At 37.0% G+C, this 20179-nt stretch overlaps 2 protein-coding genes and 1 long non-coding RNA gene across 6 annotated transcripts; 1 reads left to right on the top strand and 2 right to left on the bottom strand.

The window, feature by feature from the left end:
- Positions 1-1097: 1097 nt before the first annotated feature.
- Positions 1098-3233, bottom strand: LOC121808362 (inactive glucose-1-phosphate adenylyltransferase small subunit 2, chloroplastic-like). Of its 4 annotated transcripts, XM_042208800.1 has the most exons (8): positions 3092-3225; positions 2709-3002; positions 2218-2634; positions 2028-2131; positions 1838-1949; positions 1643-1744; positions 1442-1552; positions 1098-1235 (listed from the first exon to the last, which is right to left on the bottom strand). In XM_042208800.1, the coding sequence occupies exons 1-8, from the start codon at positions 3212-3214 to the stop codon at positions 1119-1121; spliced, it is 1380 nt and encodes a 459-aa protein (XP_042064734.1). In that variant the 5' UTR covers positions 3215-3225; the 3' UTR covers positions 1098-1118. The 4 variants fall into 4 exon arrangements, with proteins under 4 accessions (XP_042064734.1, XP_042064732.1, XP_042064731.1 ...); XM_042208798.1 differs by having other exon boundaries at positions 1643-1949; positions 2709-2992; positions 3092-3233; XM_042208797.1 differs by having other exon boundaries at positions 1643-1949.
- On the top strand, positions 2814-3429 carry LOC121808364. Its single transcript, XR_006052175.1, has 2 exons — positions 2814-2951; positions 3089-3429. It is a non-coding gene; the product is annotated as an uncharacterized LOC121808364 (long non-coding RNA).
- A 447-nt stretch (positions 3430-3876) lies between these two features.
- On the bottom strand, positions 3877-6517 carry LOC121808363 (6,7-dimethyl-8-ribityllumazine synthase, chloroplastic-like). Its single transcript, XM_042208801.1, has 8 exons — positions 6355-6517; positions 6099-6211; positions 5786-5881; positions 5174-5269; positions 4894-4972; positions 4684-4730; positions 4425-4484; positions 3877-4051 (listed from the first exon to the last, which is right to left on the bottom strand). The coding sequence occupies exons 1-8, from the start codon at positions 6482-6484 to the stop codon at positions 4010-4012; spliced, it is 663 nt and encodes a 220-aa protein (XP_042064735.1). The 5' UTR covers positions 6485-6517; the 3' UTR covers positions 3877-4009.
- Positions 6518-20179: the final 13662 nt, after the last annotated feature.

Here is a 20179-nt window from a genome sequence, read left to right as displayed (position 1 = left end):
GTTTGGTTATGGTTTTGTCAAATTTTGACATCTTGGTGGTTTTGGGAAGGATCGGGAAAGGTATGCCCGGGACAATGATGAATCTGTTATGAGTCCCGAACCTGCTCTGATACCATCTTAACGATGGTAATCGAGAGACTTGAAAAGGCGATGCACATTAGAAGCTTTTGAGAGAAGAGAATTGTATATCTTGATTGATTAGCTCTCGGTTCTCTCCCCAATTTATAGGGAGATTGTACAATGTAAATAAGGTAATAGATCAATCTAATTCTAGACTATGTATTACACATTTATTTCATATCAATCAAATATATTCTCCTCTAATCATGCTTGATTTGGTACGCTTGATTTGTTACTTTTGACAGATATTGTTTCTCTGTGAATTTCTCTTGATAACTGTAGCGTTGTTCATATATTTCCTATTCCAACGTGATTTCTGAAATGACTTGTTTGTGTGCGTTTGTACATTGTGCAGTTTCATCAGTACCAGGTGGTGGGGATGGCGCTGCCCACGAAGACGGTGGAGCACCACCAATGAGGTTCGCGCCAAGTCCAAGTTCTGGTATAATTCTTCGAATTCTAATTTTTTTTTGTTGTTTTTCAGGTTACTTGTGATAGCTCTTGCCCCAATGCTTTATAATCTTATTGATTTTATTGTTTGGAGCTGCATTTTGATCCTAAAATATATACTTAGCTCCTTTACGATTTTTACTTTTTGATATTTTACTCCAATTGAATATGAATGTGTATCTCACATATTCAGCTTGACTGCATACGAAGACTTGAATCTGATTGATTTATGTGAAAATCAGCTTTGCCAATACATTTTGAATTGTTTGAAACCTATAAGCTTGACTGCATTAGTAGACTTGTAAATCTGATTGATGTATGTGAAAATTAGCTTTGCCGATACATTTTGCTCCTTTAGTTGATCACCAAGCTCAGCTTGTAATGCTTATATAGTAATGCGATATTGTGTGGGTTAATATATTGCTCCTTTGATTACCATTTCAAATGATAGTAGAAATTAGGAAAAGATGAATCCAATATTTGTATAAATTTGCCGACTTTGTAATATATAAAAAATTAATGATTATTTCATATATAATCCAAAAATTCTAAAGTATAGTTCCATCTGGGATCATTGCACTTCTTATAACCACAATTATTCCCCCTGAAATTATGTAGCCATTTGCTTCCCTGTTTCCTTCCTGCACATTGTCCTTATTTATAATCTGCAGAAAAACCATGCATACATTTCTCAGTGTTTTGTCTGAAATAATTGAGGCATGATAGAGAGGTGATGGAAATAATCCAAATCGAATAATCGAATTTGGTTTGGTTCAAAAAATTTCAATATTTGATTAGGTTCGAATTAGTATTTTCAAAACCAAAATTGAAATGCTCACCCCTAACATATATCATCGATCTTGCAACGTACCATGACATTTTTCCCGATTCTTGCATGTTTATCGATGATCGCCTTCCGTATGTGTGAGCCATCACCAATGCCAATAGGAATACCAGTGGCTTCACCATCACTCGTACCATTCTGCATATTTCCATTCTCTTAATTAGGACTAATTTTGAATAATTTTACTACAATAGTTAGATCACGAAAATGCTAAGTAGTTTTGCTTACATGATCATATGTATCAGATCCCATGATAACTGAATCCTCAACCACAGCATTGTCTCCTATCCTTGTTCTTATGCCTACCACAGTGCCTTTGATCCTGCATTTCTGCGTTCGACACAAAGGAAAATGCACACATACATCAATCAATGAAAAACAATATAAAAGAATGAGACATAAACTTTTGATATGTTTGCTTACACTAAGAATGCAACCATCTCCGATGATGGAATCCGTGATGACTGCATCCCTTACAAGAGTTGGAGGCAGATGGCGTGGCAGCGTGTAGAGAGGCGAGTCTCTATCGTAGAAGCTGCTATCATAGTAAAAAACATGAATGTGTCTTTAGACAAACATTTCTTTTCAAAATTTACTAGTTGGAGATGCCTACTTATACATTGCGTTTGCCCTTCTAATGGTTTCCATATTCGCGCGATAATATGCCTCTATGCTTCTCATATCCTCCCAGTAACCATCAAACAGATAGCCATTGATCTACAAAGTTGGAAAATGCAAGAAAAAGAATTCAAGATTTTGATAGGAATTGATTCAAGATTAAAGAAAAGAGATGGCTTAGTTACCTTCATTCCAAGAGAGATTGCACCTGGGATTACATGGCTTTTCAAGTCATTCACATTTGGGAAAGCCTCTGTCAGCAACATTCTCATCACATCTCTGTTTATGACATAGATTCCCATGCTCGGAAACTCATCTCCATCGTGCTTATTGGCCTGAAAATGATGGTTGGAATCCTCTTCATTCTCTCTGAACCCAAGAACTGCATTTTGAGCATTGAGTTTGAAAATCCCAAATCCAAGATCCTCATTCTTGGCTGTGCTAAACAAAGAGACAGTTATGTGTGCCTTGCTTCTCCGGTGGGCGTCTATGAGTTTCTGATAGTCCATTCTGTAGAGATGGTGGCCAGGAAGAATCAAGAACTCGTCGACAGGATACTCCTCAAGAACCCACAGACACCTCCTAATTGCATCTGCAGTTCCCTAATCACACACAGATGCATAAGAATTAAGGCCTTTTTACGCGCTTTTAGCATTTTCAGAAATGTGATGAATACCTGAAACCAGCCATTGTCATCTGGGCTCTGATACGCTGCAATGACCTCCACGAACCCATCCTTTGAGAGGCGCGCACCAGAGTAGGCCCGTGCAATGTGGGAGTTGAGAGAAGTTGAGTTGAACTGCGTGAGCGCATAGATTTTGGTTATGTTGCTGTTGATGCAGTTGCTCAATACAGCATCAACCAGCCTGTAGTTCCCAGCTATAGGGACTGCAGCCTCCGATCTCCTCTTTGTCAGCGGGTAGAGTCTCGACTGCGGGGACTGGTCTCCAAACACAATTGCTGCAACACTCTGATCACACTAATAAACACTTCACATTCTTGAAATAAAAAATCTAATTTTTTTTCATACTAATGACTATACTAAACTATCCTCAGCACCTGGCTTGCTGGTGGGAAAAGGGAGTTCAAGCAATCCGGATTCTGCGAGCTCTTGACCAACAAACTCGAAGGAGAAGTCGCGCCAGTCTTGGGAAGGATGCACCATGAACAGAGCACAGGCATTATACTAACAAATGTGAACTATTTGATTTCCTAAGGAAATGTGTATATTTTTTATTTTTCATTGTGTGGAGAGAAGGATTTAATGAGGAAGATAGGAAGGGAATATTTAGGTTTCTTCTTCTTCATGGACACAAGATTAGATCTTGTCTCTGACCAGCTTGTTGCTGCTGCTCATCAAATAGTATATATCTATGTACATATAACTCTTTGTGATACTTTTGGCCTAAGCTTCTCTTCACTTTTTTTGTCTTTATTCCATCACGTGAGATGCTTGCTGTTCCATGAAACCTTGTTTATTTCTGAAAATACCATCTTAGCTTGTAGTTTTTGCCCTTAATAAGCTTTATAACTCATTACTCATTCTTAGCACAAACCCATTTTTCAATAAGAAAGAAAATAGCACAAACACAGCAATAATTTATTATTATAATAGTAATTGTTGTTGTTGAAGGGGATGCTTTATTTTATTTATTTTGTAATGTTCTTGGCATTTCCAATAAGGAATAGAAGCATATTTTAAAATGAATTATGTGTTTAGAGGGACAGAAAGGTGATATTTAAGTGGTGTATGGAAGCTGAGAATATAGTGAGCCTCAAGTTAAGTATTCTTCTTCAACTCTTTTATGTCAAGCCTTTGAACTTTCAGGTCTCCAAGTATCAAATGTAAAAGTAGGGTAAAATATTTTATTAGTTTAGGTTCTGATTTTTCAAAGAAACAGAAAAACTCTTGTAACTGAAGCCTGAAAGTTGAAGGGTACAACACAATAAAGACTTGGGTGCAACCAGGAACGCCCCTCAACACTTTAGATGATGCTCAAACAGAGATGCCATCTCAATCTGTCAATAGAGATAGATAATAGGTAAGAAAATTTCATATACAATACGCCGCACAAATTCAAGCTACGGGTAAAACTGGAAATTTTTCTGAGAAGGAACAACAATCCTCACGGTAGCAGCCTCATGAAAATGGAATGCAAATTGTTACAAGATGTGTGTGCTGTGCAGTTTACTACTTAAAATTGCAGCTTAATCTTTCAAATGCAATTGCTCGATGTTTTGGCATGAGAACTATATCTTATAAGAACAGCGAAGACAAGTTGATCTGGTTTCAGTTATGATAAAATCTGTACACGGGATGGTGCCATTTCAAACACAAACAGACTTACGGTAGAAAACGAAGAAGTAATATGTAATCCTATAATGAACTTACAGCTGTCAATGCCGTTTCAGAGCCCTTGTTTCCCGCCTTACCACCAGCTCGATTTAGAGCCTGCAACAAATGTGGTATAGTTTTAGATATCAATTGCTTTGACAGTGCAAAAAAGAGAATAGTTTTACATTTTCATGTACACAAAAGGTCTGAAGATAGCCTGCTCAAAAGCAAGATCAATAGCATACAACATCCCGAAATCTTTATCAACATAAAAATGAATTGGATGAAAAGACACTGGATAAGTCTAATAATTTACCTGGTCCATGTCATCGCACGTCAAAACCCCAAATATGCAAGGGACACCTGCAAGGGTCATAAAACAGGATACCGTATTTAGGAACAAGAATAGTTTGAAAGTTCAAACTATTTTTGGGCTAATCCTTTCTTTCATGTGATTTGAAGGAACCATTTGACAACTAGGCGAATTATTTGAATGAGTGAAAAGCCGAGCAGGGACTACACTTACCTGAACTTAGACCAGCAGACAATACTCCAGAAGCAGCAGAATTTGCAACAGCATCATAGTGGGACGTATCGCCTCTAATCTATGGACGAACACGGTAAATAAAATTCTTTAGTACTAGTGCGCACATTATTGCAACAAAAAGGTGTTTAAAATTTGATAGCCTCAACACTCAAGAATTTAGTCATAGCATGTATTGGAAACTGAACTCCGAGAATGCATTGAACTAGAGAATGATTGACGAATTAAAAAATGATTGCATGTATGAAGAAAAAAATCTCACCACAGCCCCAATACACAAGACGGCCTGATATTTTCTTGATTTTCCGAGCTTCTCAGCAACTAAGCCGATTTCAAAGCTACCGGGAACCCATACAACCTAGTGCAAGATAATCAAAACAATGCATTCTTTAGCATGCAGGTTTCTCATTGCAAAAAAAGGTGACAATTTATATTGGCAGTTTAAATAAAACAAAAAGGTACAGAACAAGACCAATCATATATTCTAGATTCTTCCTTTTTTGCTTTAGGTTTATCCAAACATTTCCTACTTTTTGAATGTCTAAGTATGCACTTACATATAGGGATTAGGGAGACACACCATAACTTGCAAATAGTCAAACACACAGTTCATATTCCAACAGACTAGCAGCTTTAAGTATTTTCACCACTTTGCAATCAGTTCGAAGTTCAGCATTCTAAACTGTTTAAATGCAATCAGCCAGGAATAAATTCGCCGAGTCATAGTCATAAGCTACGCTTGACAGCTTGAGTAACAAGGCAGTCAAACAAATATTTGACCTCAAACAGTCTAAGATGTTCAAGCAGCTACCTAAATGAGCATACAAAACATAAAATGAAATTGCGAAAGCTATAGTGAAGCTAGATTACTAACATCAATATCTTCCTCTTTAACCGAGTATCTCTTGAAAGTATCCAATGCTCCCTCCAAAAGTGTCCTGGTGACTATCTCATTGAAGCGCGCCACCACCTTTATGCCCAAATAAACCATCATTGTTACAGAGAGAATACAATCCCCAAATTGCCAACCAAAAAAGCTACATTGATTTTGAGAAAAGACAGTAGCACCAATATTTCATGAATATAATGTTTTTTTGGATGAATCAGCAACATAAACTGAGAACTACACTGCTTAATCAATAGACAGAGTATAAAAAAAAATACAAAGACTCCAAATTTACACATACAATAGCAAAACGGAGCCCCTCGGCTGAGGTAAGCGAGCCGGTCAAATGTCGAACAGCTGAAGTCTGAGAGAATGATTCTCTCTTTCCAGCCTTCTCGCCCCATAATCCCAAACCTGTAAATGATAAAAAATAGCCAGAATTAAAAAGAAAGTAAAATTCATTACTTCAAAATCACAATTAAACTCATAGGCAATCGGATTGAGCATTAATTCGAGTCCATATAAAATGAACAAAAAGGGGGAAAATAGCAAGAAACCTTTTTGTTGATTGGTTTGTTTATCGTTGTTGTTAAAGGAAATGCAGCGGCAGTGGGAGGGTGAAGGCTTTACTTGAGTGCGGAGCGAAATTGAAGAGAAGAGAGATGAACTTGCAGCAAATGAAGCCATGAATTGCAAATGCGATCGATTAGGTTTACTGAGAAGCACTGTCCCCTGTTTCCTCTCTTTCAAATTGAAATGACGATTTTGCCCCTTAACCATGCCGTTGGTCAAATTCCGTCGCAGTCATGGCAAATGCGATGAGTTTGCCTCGTCGGTCCGTTTCGCAAGCCCATGACGAACTTCAAGTCATTACGAGAGCATCTCCAATAACCGGCGTCAAAATCGTGACGTCGATTTTTCGCCCACGCCGATCCGACGCCGAACCATTGGAATCGGCGTCGGCGAAATCGGCGTCAAAATCGGCGTGGCCATGCCGATTCGCGCGACGACGCCGCTTCCGACGCCAATCCTCACGGCGCCATTGTAGGCCCCGGATCGGCGTCAAACCGGCGTCAAATTTTTAATTTTTTTATTAAATCGAATTTTAAAAATTTGAATTTAAAAAAAAATTAAAAATACTATTTATTTATGAAAATTGTTTTTAATATTTAAATAAATTTTTACAAATAAATTTATACAAAAAATTCGTAATAGCCCATATATATTTAATGGGCTTGCGAATATATGAAAACAATTCTAGGTTGTCTCTCTTTTATATAGACATCCTTGAATGTTTTATATTCCACATTCGATGTGGGACAAAAACCACTCTAGGTTGTCTCTCTTGAATGTTTTATGTTTCACATTCGATATGAGACAAAAATCACTCTTGGTTGTCTCTTTTTATAGAGATATCCTTGAATGTTTTATGTTTCACATTCGATGTGGGACAAAAATCACTCTAGGTTGTCTCTCTTTTATAGAGACATCCTTGAATGTTTTATGTTTCACATTCGATGTGGGACAAAAATCACTCTAGGTTGTCTCTCTTTTATAGAGACATCCTTGAATGTTTATGTTTCACATTCGATGTGAGACAAAAATCACTCTAGGTTGTCTCTCTTTTATGGAGACATCCTTGAATGTTTATTTTCACATTCGATGTGGGACAAAAACCACTCTACTCTAGATTGCCTCTCTTTTATAGAGACATCCTTGAATGTTTTATGTTTCACATCACAAAAAATCACTCTAGGTTGTCTCTCTTTTATAGAGACATCCTTGAATGTTTTATGTTTCACATTCGATGTGGGACAAAAATCACTCTAGGTTGTCTTTCTTTTATAAAGACATCCTTGAATGTTTTATGTTTCCATATATAAATATTGTACTTTTTAATTGTACTTTTTTAAAATTATTATATATATTTTTAAAATTAATGTACTTTTTAAATTTTATTAGTATTATTCGAATTTCCCGTATTTGTCTCGTAAATTAAATTCCGTATGTTGCTACGATTGTAAATTAAATTATATAATTGTTATTAGTGATGTGGATAGGTAGTGTGAAGGCTATGTGAGGGCTATTTGACGTCCAGTTGATGTGGCAAGCTGATGTGGCTGGAGAATTGTAGTGCTGATGATGTGGCAGTGTGAAGGCTATGTGAGGGCTATTTGACGTCCAGTCTTACTGGAGATGCTCTGATTAACGTTTTTGGCATCGTCGGCGTCGTTTATAGGAACTAACTGTATCAATTTATGAAATAAAACGGTTTAATGTTTAAATATGGTCCAAAAGTTTAATTATTTGATTTTAGGAGGGACCAGTGATCATTTCATATGGAAAGGGAATACTCTCATGCAAATCCTCAAGTGTCTTTGGATGTTGTAAGTACACTAATTATTAGAAATGGACCACTCACTTCTTAAAAGGCCTCATAAGGGGGAGGGTTACCCACACTTATATAGACAAGCTAGGATCATCACCAAGTCAATGTGGGACAAGATATTAGAATTTTAACACGCCCCTTCACGTGTGGGCCGGAATGACACATCGGACATCCATCACGTGGGTAGGCAAGAGAAGAGATAAAGAAATAAACTCCATCATCGACTTGGGCCTACTCTGATACCATATTAGAAATTCTTTCAATTTCGGTGTAATCTGTGTAACTCCCAAGTAATGCTCGAACCTATTGATAGGTACCAGCAGATTTGGTAGCAAATACGACGATTGCAGCTATTGCAATGCAAGAAAGTAGAACACGTGACACAACCTACAGTCTATCATACTGCATCTAGTCTTGAAAATCCCATAACTTGGTTCGACATTTTTGAATATTTATATGATTACTTTAAAGAAACACCTTTGATTCAAAATGCATATATATCAAAAGTCAAAATTTTCAAAGATTTTGAGGAATTCTCAAAATGTTGAGAGAGGAAATTACGAGACATAGTGGAGGTGGTAACAGTAGAAAGATAATTCGACGTTGCAATGCCAAAGCTGAATATGCTGAACAAGTATGTAAGATGTATGAATTTCCTGGATTCCTCAAACCAAGTACATCTCTTGCTTTGATATCGCCTATATATTACTAATAAAATGATTAAAAATACTAATATTTTGTGGAAGTGCATATTCCATACAGGTAATAAAGTTGATCCAAGAAATGTCAAAAGAGGAAAAACTTAAATTTGAAGTGGATGCAAGAAATTAATGATATTATGCAACTATTCCTCATGACACTATGTACGGTAAATTGGTGTTACGCCTCATATCAATGGTTCGAAAAGTTAACACAGAAATGTGCTTGAGATATTCTTGACTGTTTGTATTGAATGTGGAAAACCAATGATTTGTAGTAATTTGTGATGCTACATTGATCAAAAAGAGTTTATTATTCTTTTAAATTTAAATTTGAGTTAGGACTACAATTCATCACATGTGCTTGCGATATTCCCACAAATACTACTCTTTTTTTTATATATAATACGAGAAAGTGGTCAAAGTGTATGATTTTGGATTTGAAGAACTGTTTCCATTTTATTTCTTATTTCTGAAAATAAACTTTACATGCTTTTTTAATTTCTAGAAGATAAAATAATTTTCATTAATTTTAAAATTTCCAGCTACTTCATAAGAATGGGCCTTAGATTACAATTGAGTTTTCTAAAATTTTATTGCATAAGAAGTAGTATTAATACAATTGAGTTTACTAGAATTTGTTCACATGGATATTTTAAAGGTCGTGGCATGATGGACTCGAACTCGATACATCTGGCTTCAGGCATTAACTACTCGATTGTTAGGCTAACTCACGTACACACACTCGTGTGTTTTTCTGATTGATAAGGGACTTGTCTATACATTTAACTATAAAATTGATGCATATGTTTTTAGAACTTATAGTTTTAAATAAATACATATTTGGAGTATCAATTTCCCATTACGCAAATATATAGCTATGTAGGCATGCAGCTACTATTTACAAGTGATTTGAAATTAAAAGGCAATTAATGGCTGTAATATTTTCCAACATGCATTTTTACTAAGATTCCGACATTCCGTCCATTTGCTAAAAATTAATTAATGGGACACTATAAAGTAACTACTAGTATATTTTATACGCAATTGGGAAATATTGGAAAATATTGAGGTAAAAAGTCGTGGAACAGTGAAAAGTCACTCAAGTAATCAATTTTCGAGAAAATCTTAATGTAATATAGTAATCACATTTATAATACATTGTTACATTATGAATCATATTTAATATCTAAAATTATGGATTATGAATTATATTTGATTATAATCATCATCATAATAAATAACTTTACTTATATAATTATAGTAGAAATCATATTTATTACAATATTTTTATTATGTCATCATTTAATATATTATTTATAAAATCTTAACGTGATTTTTAAAATTATGAATTACAATTATATAATCACTATTATTATGTTTTCGATTAATAACTTTCCAAACATATCATAATGTAATTTTAAAATTAATTATTCAAATGATTATATTAGGTTAATTAGAGATAAGTCAGTTAATCCATTAATTACTCAAATATATATAATAGGTAAGATTGACTGATTTATTTTGTTTTGCTTTTCCAGGGCGTGCTTATAAAATTGTCCTGTTTAATTGCATTTATTTTCATAAACTAAAGAATATCTTTCCCACCCGTAATATATATAAGCCCACATCCACTATATTTAGTCGTAAAATCAGAAAGAAAGCCTCCAGTTCTTGGTACGTAATTTCGAAAACATCTATTTTCATTTTAATAAGTATTTTGTTAGAGAGTTTGGAAGGTATATGATGAATGATCTGTGTGAGTGTGGAGATTTTAGTGCATATTACCTTGAAACAGATGGAAGCATCAATATATCAAACAAAGATAACATAAATCCTTCCTCTTTTCAAATGAAACATTTCTACTTCATGACTAGCTGTAATGCTCTACTTAATTTCCATGGTCCGAAGCGGAGTAGTGAGTATAAGATCCTCCCCAAGCCGTATTCGGAACCCTCACCTTGCTGGTTCGAACCCCCACCTTGCACTGCTTGCTATCATGAAGCAAGTGGAATGTGGTATGACCATTCATTACAAGATTGCAAAGTGGTGAATCTTGTTCATACTCGTTTCGAATACGAATCAAGCTATGATGATCATTCGGCTCATCACATCGAATTGTATTCACTCAAAACTAATTCTTGGAAGAGAATAGAATGCAAAGATTATGAATACAGCCATTCACAAGATTGGACTCAATCTTGTGATGTAAGTAGCGCGGCTTGCGTATCCGGTACTTTTTACTATACAATGTACGAAGCTATCCTTTCTTTCGACATTTCTACTGAAACTTTTTCTAGACTACCCTTGCCAGATGGTTGGTTTCACGAGCGTAGTTACATTCTAGTGTATAAAGGGTTATTAAGTGCTCTTGTATTCTCGGACAATGAAGATTCCGTACCTAGGAAATATGACGATCGTGCGACAAGGAAATATCAATTTTGGATTATGAGAGATGGATTGTGGAGAAGAGATGATATGGTTTTTCATATTCCTGGTATGGAGAGGCCAATATGGTTCTCACCAGACGGTATGCTATTGTATTTTGAAAGCCTTCGTAATGAGCTAGTGTTGTTTGATTGTGCCACCGGAAAGGTGAAGTATCTCATTGCCAATAGCCCTATGAGATGTCCAAAGATGGTTGAGATCTTTGGAGTTTCATGTCTTGAGGAGGTAAAATTCCTTTACATCAACTTATTCCTTTTAAAGTTGTGAGTAATTAATTATATGATTCTCCTTAGGATCAGGTGAAACAAGAAGATGATGAAGACAATACTTTGTCTAGAATCAGGCTTATCCCCGACGCCTTTTCTTTGTAAGTTATTTCTGCAGATTAGCAGTTGAGAAAACATGTACTATTTTCATTTTATTATATCTGACTTGTTTGTAGTAGTATTTGTTTAAATGCATGAAATTTTTAAACTTTGTTAGAGAGTGGGAAGCTATGATGAATGATACAATGGAAGCTGGGATGGTTAATACGGAGGAAGTTATAATGGATAATACGAGAATCGAAGGTGCACCGCCTTTGAGGAGGAACAATGGAAATCAATTGGATAGAAATCGGTGGATTGGTATTTCTCCAGTTTTTACTGTATTTCTCCTTTTTTTAATCTTCATATATATGAACAAAAGAGGAAAAAATGTGGAAAACTCAAATGCATAAATAATGTTTCCATTTTTACTGTGTAGGTTACTCTGATGAACCTGATCCCGAAGTATCTGAGACAAAATGTGCATCATGCTTACAACTAGACATGTGCCCTAACCCTAACCCTAACCCTAACCCTAAGCCTGACATCTTTGTCAATTATTGTGATTGTTTACCTAATTATTATTTTGTTGCATATTCCCTTGAAGAGGATGGCACCCTCTCACCCAAGTATTTCATACATATCCCCACTTTTCTTTCTGAACAAGGATATTACTTCACTAGTGCTAGTTGTAATGGTTTGTTTCATTTTTATGATAGAGGATCGGGCAGTCAAGCTCTTTGGAACCCAACAACGGGTGGGTATAAAATATTGCCTAAGCCATTAGTGGAACTCAATCCTCGCATTACACATTCTCTTAACTCAACTGGACTATGGTATGACCATAAATTTGAAGATTATAAACTGCTGAATATTGTTTCGGCTTTTATCGAAGATGAAAGAGGGTATTTACTTGATGTGCGTTATCACATAGAATTGTATTCGCTCAAACTTAATTCCTGGAAGAGAATACCTTGCCCTGACTTCCGTTGTGGTGAGGAATCTAATGGTGCATGCATAGCTGGGGTTTTTTATTGCAGAGCAAGACGTGTTATCCTTTCGTTTGACTTTTCTACTGAAACTTTATCTATTTTACCCTCACCATTAACCTCACTTGACGATATGTGTGACCATTATTTTTTTATGGAGTATAAAGGGTTATTAAGTGTTCTTGCATGCTGGTATGATGAAGATATTCGACATTCAGCTGTACCTGTGAAATATGAGCTTTGGATTATGAGCAATGGATCGTGGACAAGAGAATCTATTTTCCATATTCGTGGTGTTCAGCTGCCGGTATGGTTTTCACAGGATGGTAAGCAATTGTATCTTGCAAGCGCGACAGACGAGCTAGTGATGTTTGATCGTGACACTGGAGAGTTGAAGCATCTTGGTATCGATTGGGCATCGGCTGGTTCCAGGAGTAGGCCAATGATGATTCCATTTTTTGAGAGCTTTGTTCAACTCAATTGAATTTCAAGGTAAAATTCCTTTTGATTGTTGTCACCAGTTAATTTTCAATGCCTGATCATCAGATGCTTTTCCTTTATAGTACCAGAAAGTTTAATTTAATATTGTATATCGATATGTAACATGTGTATAGTATTAAATAATTCAACTTCATCAGAAGCGAAGCTTGAGCATGAGAAGTATGGAAAAGAAGAGGACATATGTGAGTGAAGCAGAAAGACTAATGATTGTAGAGTAGCTTGTTATCTTTTTGTTGTTGTTTTTGTTTTTGACATTAGGGATTCGAACAATATTTTTCCAATAGGATTAGTTAGTTATGAAAAATGTTTTCCTGCTTGTATAAACAACTACTATTAGTTATTCCATCTCATTACCAATCCCATCTGTGGTTTTCCCATAATGCATACAAGTATTTCCACCACAAATTGAGCAGTACTCTGCTGTAGAATTTCTTTCCTAGCAACTTAATCTTTACCCAGGAAAGGTCACAGTGACAAATATTGCGCTGCTTAGAACTTGGGCCATTTGTTCTTTTCTTTTCTCTGAGATCGATCTATTGAGGAAAATGTAAAAAATCTGAACAATTATTTAGAAATAATCATCAAAAGTTTGCTTATGCAAAGAAACTAACTATTGAATAATGAAACTTGGTCCATGACTCCATGTCGTATCTCCTAATCAATTGTTTTATTTACTAGTGGACGGTTGTGAATAATTTAAGAAATTCATTACAACTTCTTCCTGATATATTCTCAACTTCCGATGACACAATAATACAAGTTAAAACTCGTGCCGAACTTCAAATGTGACCCTTGAATTGTTCTATACATGATAGAGGACGAAAGACTTTTAATTCAGGTGTAGCTTGTTACTCCATCTTTTAGTTTTTGTTTAGGACAGTAGCGATTCTAACTATATTTTCAGGTAGGATTAGTTAGTTATTCCAAAAATGTGTAATGAAATCTCTTTTCCTTCCTGTTCGACACATGAATTTGTTGTATTTATATGTGTTTGTTGTCTAAGTAAATTCGTTGTATTATGTTTTTTATTTGTCTTCTAATTATCATTTTGGTTGCCTAGCAATCTCAAGATACATTTTTTAAAAAATTTATCTTGTCTCAAGATAGGCATTTGGTCGAAATTGCTTGTTGGAGATTCATGCATTTTATATGCAAATGACCCATACTTAAATGTCTGGAAACAAAAATAAATTTCATGAGTTAGTCAAATTTGGGAGTAGTAGTTACTGTTGGAAAGAGAACATGTGAGTCCCAAGTATGTTGGGAAGAGAATAACATTGACAATGTAGAGTTTCAATGAGTATGGTTTCTAGGTATATTTATATCTAGAGTCCTATAAATAGCCATGTAGAAGGTATCTCAATGAATAATTCAAATCTATCAAAATGTAGTCTTCAAGAGTTCTTCGGTTTTTTATTTTCCGCATTTTACTTTTCAATATGGTATCAGAGCAGGTTCGATCCCTTGTATGGATCAATCTGTCTCTATAGTAAAAAAAAATATCCAAAACCCTACCAAATTTACAGCCGAGAATATGCCCAAGTATACCAAACAGCTATGAAAAATTTTGGGTTCAAAAGTCATCTGCACGATGAGGACGTCGAGGGAGCAAGAGCAACTAACAATCCTTTGTTAGTTTGTTCAAAACCAAAAAAAAACACATACAAAAAAAAAATTATCATTGATATTCATCCATCAGCAGCAGCGCCGCTCCATCATTCTCAAGGTAGGATGGTCGAAAAGGGAGGACAAATTGTTCTGGAGTCTGTTTTGAAGAAACAGAAGAGAGCTGAGGAATGGGCCTTGGTTAAAAAGCAGGAGGCCGCAGCACTGAGGAAAAGAAGTCTGCAAACAGGAAGCTGATCTACAACAGGGCTAAGGACTATGCCAAGGAATTCGCGGCCCATTCCAGTGGCTGCCCGAACTAATCCGGACAGCAGCAACGGGGTTACCCGGGCAAGCTCCAGCAGCGGCTGCTCAGCTCCAGCCGACGGCGAACGGTAGCAGGGATAGACGACGGCACAGACCGCAAGCAACGGAGACCCCGACAACAGCAACGTGATGATGGCCGAGATCTCTTGTCAAAGCGGCAGAGGAGCCAACGGAGGACTAGCAATAAAAAGTCGATTGGATGCCGATGGCGGAGCGCATGACGGTTCTAAGGAGAACTCTGACCCTGCCAAGGCGTTGGAACTAGTAGAGTTGCTGAGGAAAATGATAAAAAGGATGAGACTGCCCCTGATCCAGCATTAAAGAAGAAGGCGGAATCAGATTCTGAAGTACGAAATACAAGTTTAAGGAATCATCCAGCCAGCGGCCAACCATGAGCAACCATGCCCGGAGAAGAAGGGTGATTGTAGCCGAATATAAAACTACAGCAGTCAAGAGAAGAAAATAGAGGAGTAATCCTCGGTTTGTCCATCCGAGGGGGAGAGGACTACCACAGCCGGAGAAACCAGAAGGAGGCAGCTCGTCGGAAGGAGGAGAGATGACTGATGTTTACGCCTTCGGAAGTGTATTGGCGTCGATGTACAGGTTGTCACCAAGAAGAGAAGATTAAAGGAGTCGAAGCAGTCGAAGAATTATCCGGTAGAGGGGGAGAGGAAATACACTACCGGAAGATTGTCTCCAATTCTACCAGCCATAGTGGTGCGTGCAGCCGTGATTCGAGGCTTGGCAGAAATCAACGAGGAAATCTGCTGTGATGAAAAGGTTGCAAGTCAGTGGTAGCTGGCATGAACGCTATGGATCTAAGACGTGGCATAACCATGGCTGTTGATGTTGTTACAAACTTGAAAAGCAGAGCAAGGATGATTGAAAAGCACATAGGAGGAGAATGCTCAGGTTGGAACTATTTCTGCTAATGGAGAAAGGGAAATTGATGAGCTGATTGCAAAGGTCGGGAAAAGTTGGAAAAGTGGGTGTCATCACAATTCAAGATGGGAAGACACTGTTCAATGAGTTGGAAGTAGTTGAGGGTATGAAGCTTGACAGAGGCCAACACGACCAAACGATTCAATCTCCGAATCAAGGAGATAATTGCTGAGGACGAAGGCGGAGCAAGCCGCTGTGAAGAGTTGGTAGGAATGAGATGTCGTCGATAAGATATTGAGAACCCGCTGCCAATTCGTCGGGAAGATGAATCAATTAGTGACTGGAGAAGTCTCACCATTAGGAAGTGAATAGGCGTCGGAGGGACGAGAGGATGCCGCCTGAGGACAATTTTCCTCGGGGACGATAAGAGGAAGGAGACACTATGTCTTCTTCATTGTTAGGGTTTCCAAAATGTGAAAGCAAATCTGGGCCTAGTGTCCATAGGCTCAAGGATGAAAAGGAATGGGCTGAGCATGGCCACACAAAATTAAGCTTTGGGCTGCAAATTAAATTCAGTCCAAAGAAGAAAAAGGCTCCTAAGACAAGAGCAAAAACTGTCAGAATTAGCTCCTCGACACGAGTAAAAACTACCAGTCAGAAAAAAGCTCATCGACAAGAGTAAAAAACTGTCAGTCAGAAAAAAGCTCCTCGACACGAGTAAAAACTGTCAGTACAAAATTGAAAAGCTCCTCGACACGAGTAAAAACTGTCAGTCAGAAAAAGCTCCTCGACACGAGTAAAAACTGTCAGTCAGAAAAAAGCTCCTCGACACGAGTAAAAACTGTCAGTCAGAAAAAAATGATTTGGCTCCTAGATACGAGCTAAAACTGTCTAAGATGGCTCCCGGATATGAGTAAAAACTGTCTAAGAAGGCTCCCGGATATGAGTAAAAACTGTCTAGATTAGCTCCTTGGCACGAGTTAAAACTGTCAATAAAAAATTGAAGAGCTCTATGACACGAGTTAAAACTGTCAACAGAAAAATTGAAGAAACTCCTTGAAATGAGTCTAAACTTTCAATGAAAAAAAGCCTCCTTGATATGAGTATAAACTATCAATGATGATTTGAAGAAGCTCTATGATACGAGCATAAACTGTCAATGAAAAGTGAAGGACTCCTGAATATGAGTATAAACTATTAATCAAAGTGAAGATCGTGCAAGTTAAGTGTCGAAAAACTCGATACTTAACTTGAGGGGGAGTGTTGGAAAGAGAACATGTGAGTCCCAAGTATGTTGGGAAGAGAATAACATTGACAATGTAGAGTTTCAATGAGTATGGTTTCTAGGTATATTTATATCTAGAGTCCTATAAATAGCCATGTAGAAGGTATCTCAATGAATAATTCAAATCTATCAAAATGTAGTCTTTAAGACTTCTTCGGTTTTTTATTTTCCACATTTTACTTTTCAATAGTTACAGTTCCAAAAAAAATTAAAAGTTGAGATATCATATTGTTATGATTGGATTGTGATGTCGTAATTGAAATCGCAATAAGATTCAAGGTTTGAGATTTAAATTTCCGCAATTCTTTAAAACTAGAGCCAAGAAAGACAGAAGGATACTGAGTTAAATATAGTATTATAACAAAAAAAGGCATTTAACAAGTTTCATGCTTGTGAATTGATTTCTATATATCATCCCATATTTTATATAGTTTTTCACTTTGAAATAATTTGTTCATAGGTAAAAAAATCATATTCCATAAGATATTTATGTAATGTCATGCTCAATAAAAAAAATTAAAATGAGCGAAGTGAGGTGTGAGGTGTGTTATATTGTTAACTCATAGTTAAATTGCAATCTATAAATAAATTATACACATTAGATCATAAAATCAAATACTAAGATCATTAAATTCCAAGTATCAATACATCCAAAAAAATGTGAATTCTATTATTTATGTCAATTAACAATAAAAGATATCTCAACACTTTAAAGGCAGATAACTATCTCAATTTAAATTATTTTTTTACACAACATATATCAAAATAAATACTCCCTCCGTCCATAAATAAGAGTCCCGTTTTTCCATTTTGGTCCGTCCGCGAATAGGAGTCCCGGTTCATAATTACCATAAATGGTAAAAAGACCCCACATTCCATCAACTCATTTCACTCACATATCATTTAAAACTAATATATACAGGTGGGACCCATATTCCACTAACTTTTTTCCACCAACTTTTCTTAATATTTCTTAAAACCTGTGCCGGATAGAAATAAGACTCTTATTTATGGACGGAGGGAGTATAATTTTATAAGGATTCCAACGAGATCCTACATGCATATGTTTCGAAGTCAATTTTTTTTTTAAATTTTCGTATTTTTGAAGAAATAGTTTTATATCAATACAACTTACAAAATATGTCAATATAAGGTCATCCATAATGCTGCGGGCCGGACCGCACCTGGGTCCCGACCGTGGCTTCACGCATTGGTTGGAGCATTTTAGCTTCCTGGGTCGCGCCCAAGTTATGTCTTGGCCTAGCTTAGGAGCACGGGCCGTGCCCCAATGAGTCCCGGCCAGGCATTGGAGGTCCTTCAGCCGGACCACAAGCCCCAAATTTATTTTTTCTTTCAATTTTTTTGCCTATTTTTACCCCATTTGTTCCACCAATTTCTCTATTTCTATCCTCTAAATTATTTCAATGATTGTGGCTGTTATGTAGTGGTTTAACACCGACGAACGACAGATGAACGAGTTTGTCAACGCCAACAACTAGTACTCCAACATGGCCCAACGCAAATGCAACGCCTAGTCAGGGGGTAGCGTCCAACATGGACTTGCCATCGTCAGTTAACACTGATGAGTACGACATCAGTGATATGGAACCCGCTCCAGGGAGGGACAAGGCTGCAGCAGTGGATGATGAGGGGCCGAAGAAGTATGGTTGGCCAAGAACTTCGTCGACGTCTCCGAGGATCCTATCATATGCAACCAGCAGAGCGGCAAAGTATTATGGGAGCGGATTGCTCAGAAATATAGCACTGGTCGACCAAGAGGGACGTTCGAGCGTAGCTACGTGAAGCTACGCAAGCATTGGGGTCGGGTCCAGAAGAAGATGCCGAAGTGGAATGGCAAGTGGACTAACAAAGTCCGGATGTGGCCGAGTATCGTATCCCATAGAGACAATTTTATGTCAACTTAAATACCACGAACAAAAATCAACTACTATCTAGACAATCAAGTGCAATTTGGTTTGTTCTAACAACTAATAAAAGCATATAATAAGCAAGTAACAATCAAGAACAAGAAAACACGGTGTGATAATGATATGAAAGAAAATAAGGAGAAATTGTAGAACTCAAGGATCCGATGCACAATCCAAGCTCTTATCCAATTGACTCGTCTTTCCTTTTGGTGTCTCTAGAGTTACTAAGTCAACCACGATTATAGATTAAACCCCCTCCCGAGGTGAGAAACCAGTAGATTAGATGCTAGAATTGAAGTCCCCTTCTAATCCTACAACCTCTAACTCCCAAAAGTTTGATTAGGTTAACGACCTCACTCAAAACCTCAACTCTCCCGAGTTCTATTGCATTAAGGTGTGAATTATTCTTATTTCCGGATTAACTATTTCATCTCCCGATTAATCTAATTAATCCTACACAATCAAGTGGTGATCAAGCAATTGAAAGGAATAAGCTCAAGAATAATCAAATAACTACAAGAGCAAGGCAAGAACAAAATCAATCGGATAAAAACTATGAAATTAGTGCATCATCACCAAGAATTCTACAAGAAACGTTTAGCTATTCATGTTCATAAAGAAAACCATGTTTAACACAAAGAATCCAAACAAAAACATGAGAGATAGATACTAAAAACTCCCGTGGAACGAATCTATGGAATGAAGTCTTCAATCTTCCGATCTAGAGTCTCCAATCTTCAATTCTCTCTTCTCAAGGTGTTTTTGGGGTGTGTGGTAGGTGTAGTAGGCGGTAGGTGTAGTGTGTGTCCGAGCCCTAGGCTTTTTCCCTTCTATTTCCCTTCAAAAATCGCGTTTTCAGCTTTCAGACGCGTCAGACAATCCGACCCGGCCGGGTTGTATTTTTGAACTGGAAATTCAACCCGGTCGGGTTACCTGTGCGCGGCTTTCGTAGATCGGCCATATCTCTCTCATCCGAACTTCGATTAGGGCGTTTCAGATACCCACGCGAAGCTCTTTCGAAGAGG

This window comes from Salvia splendens, chromosome 6, assembly GCF_004379255.2.
Source record: "Salvia splendens isolate huo1 chromosome 6, SspV2, whole genome shotgun sequence".
NCBI lineage: Eukaryota > Viridiplantae > Streptophyta > Magnoliopsida > Lamiales > Lamiaceae > Salvia > Salvia splendens.
Note: the sequence above shows the minus strand (reverse complement) of the source record. Positions and strands in the feature narration are given on the sequence as shown.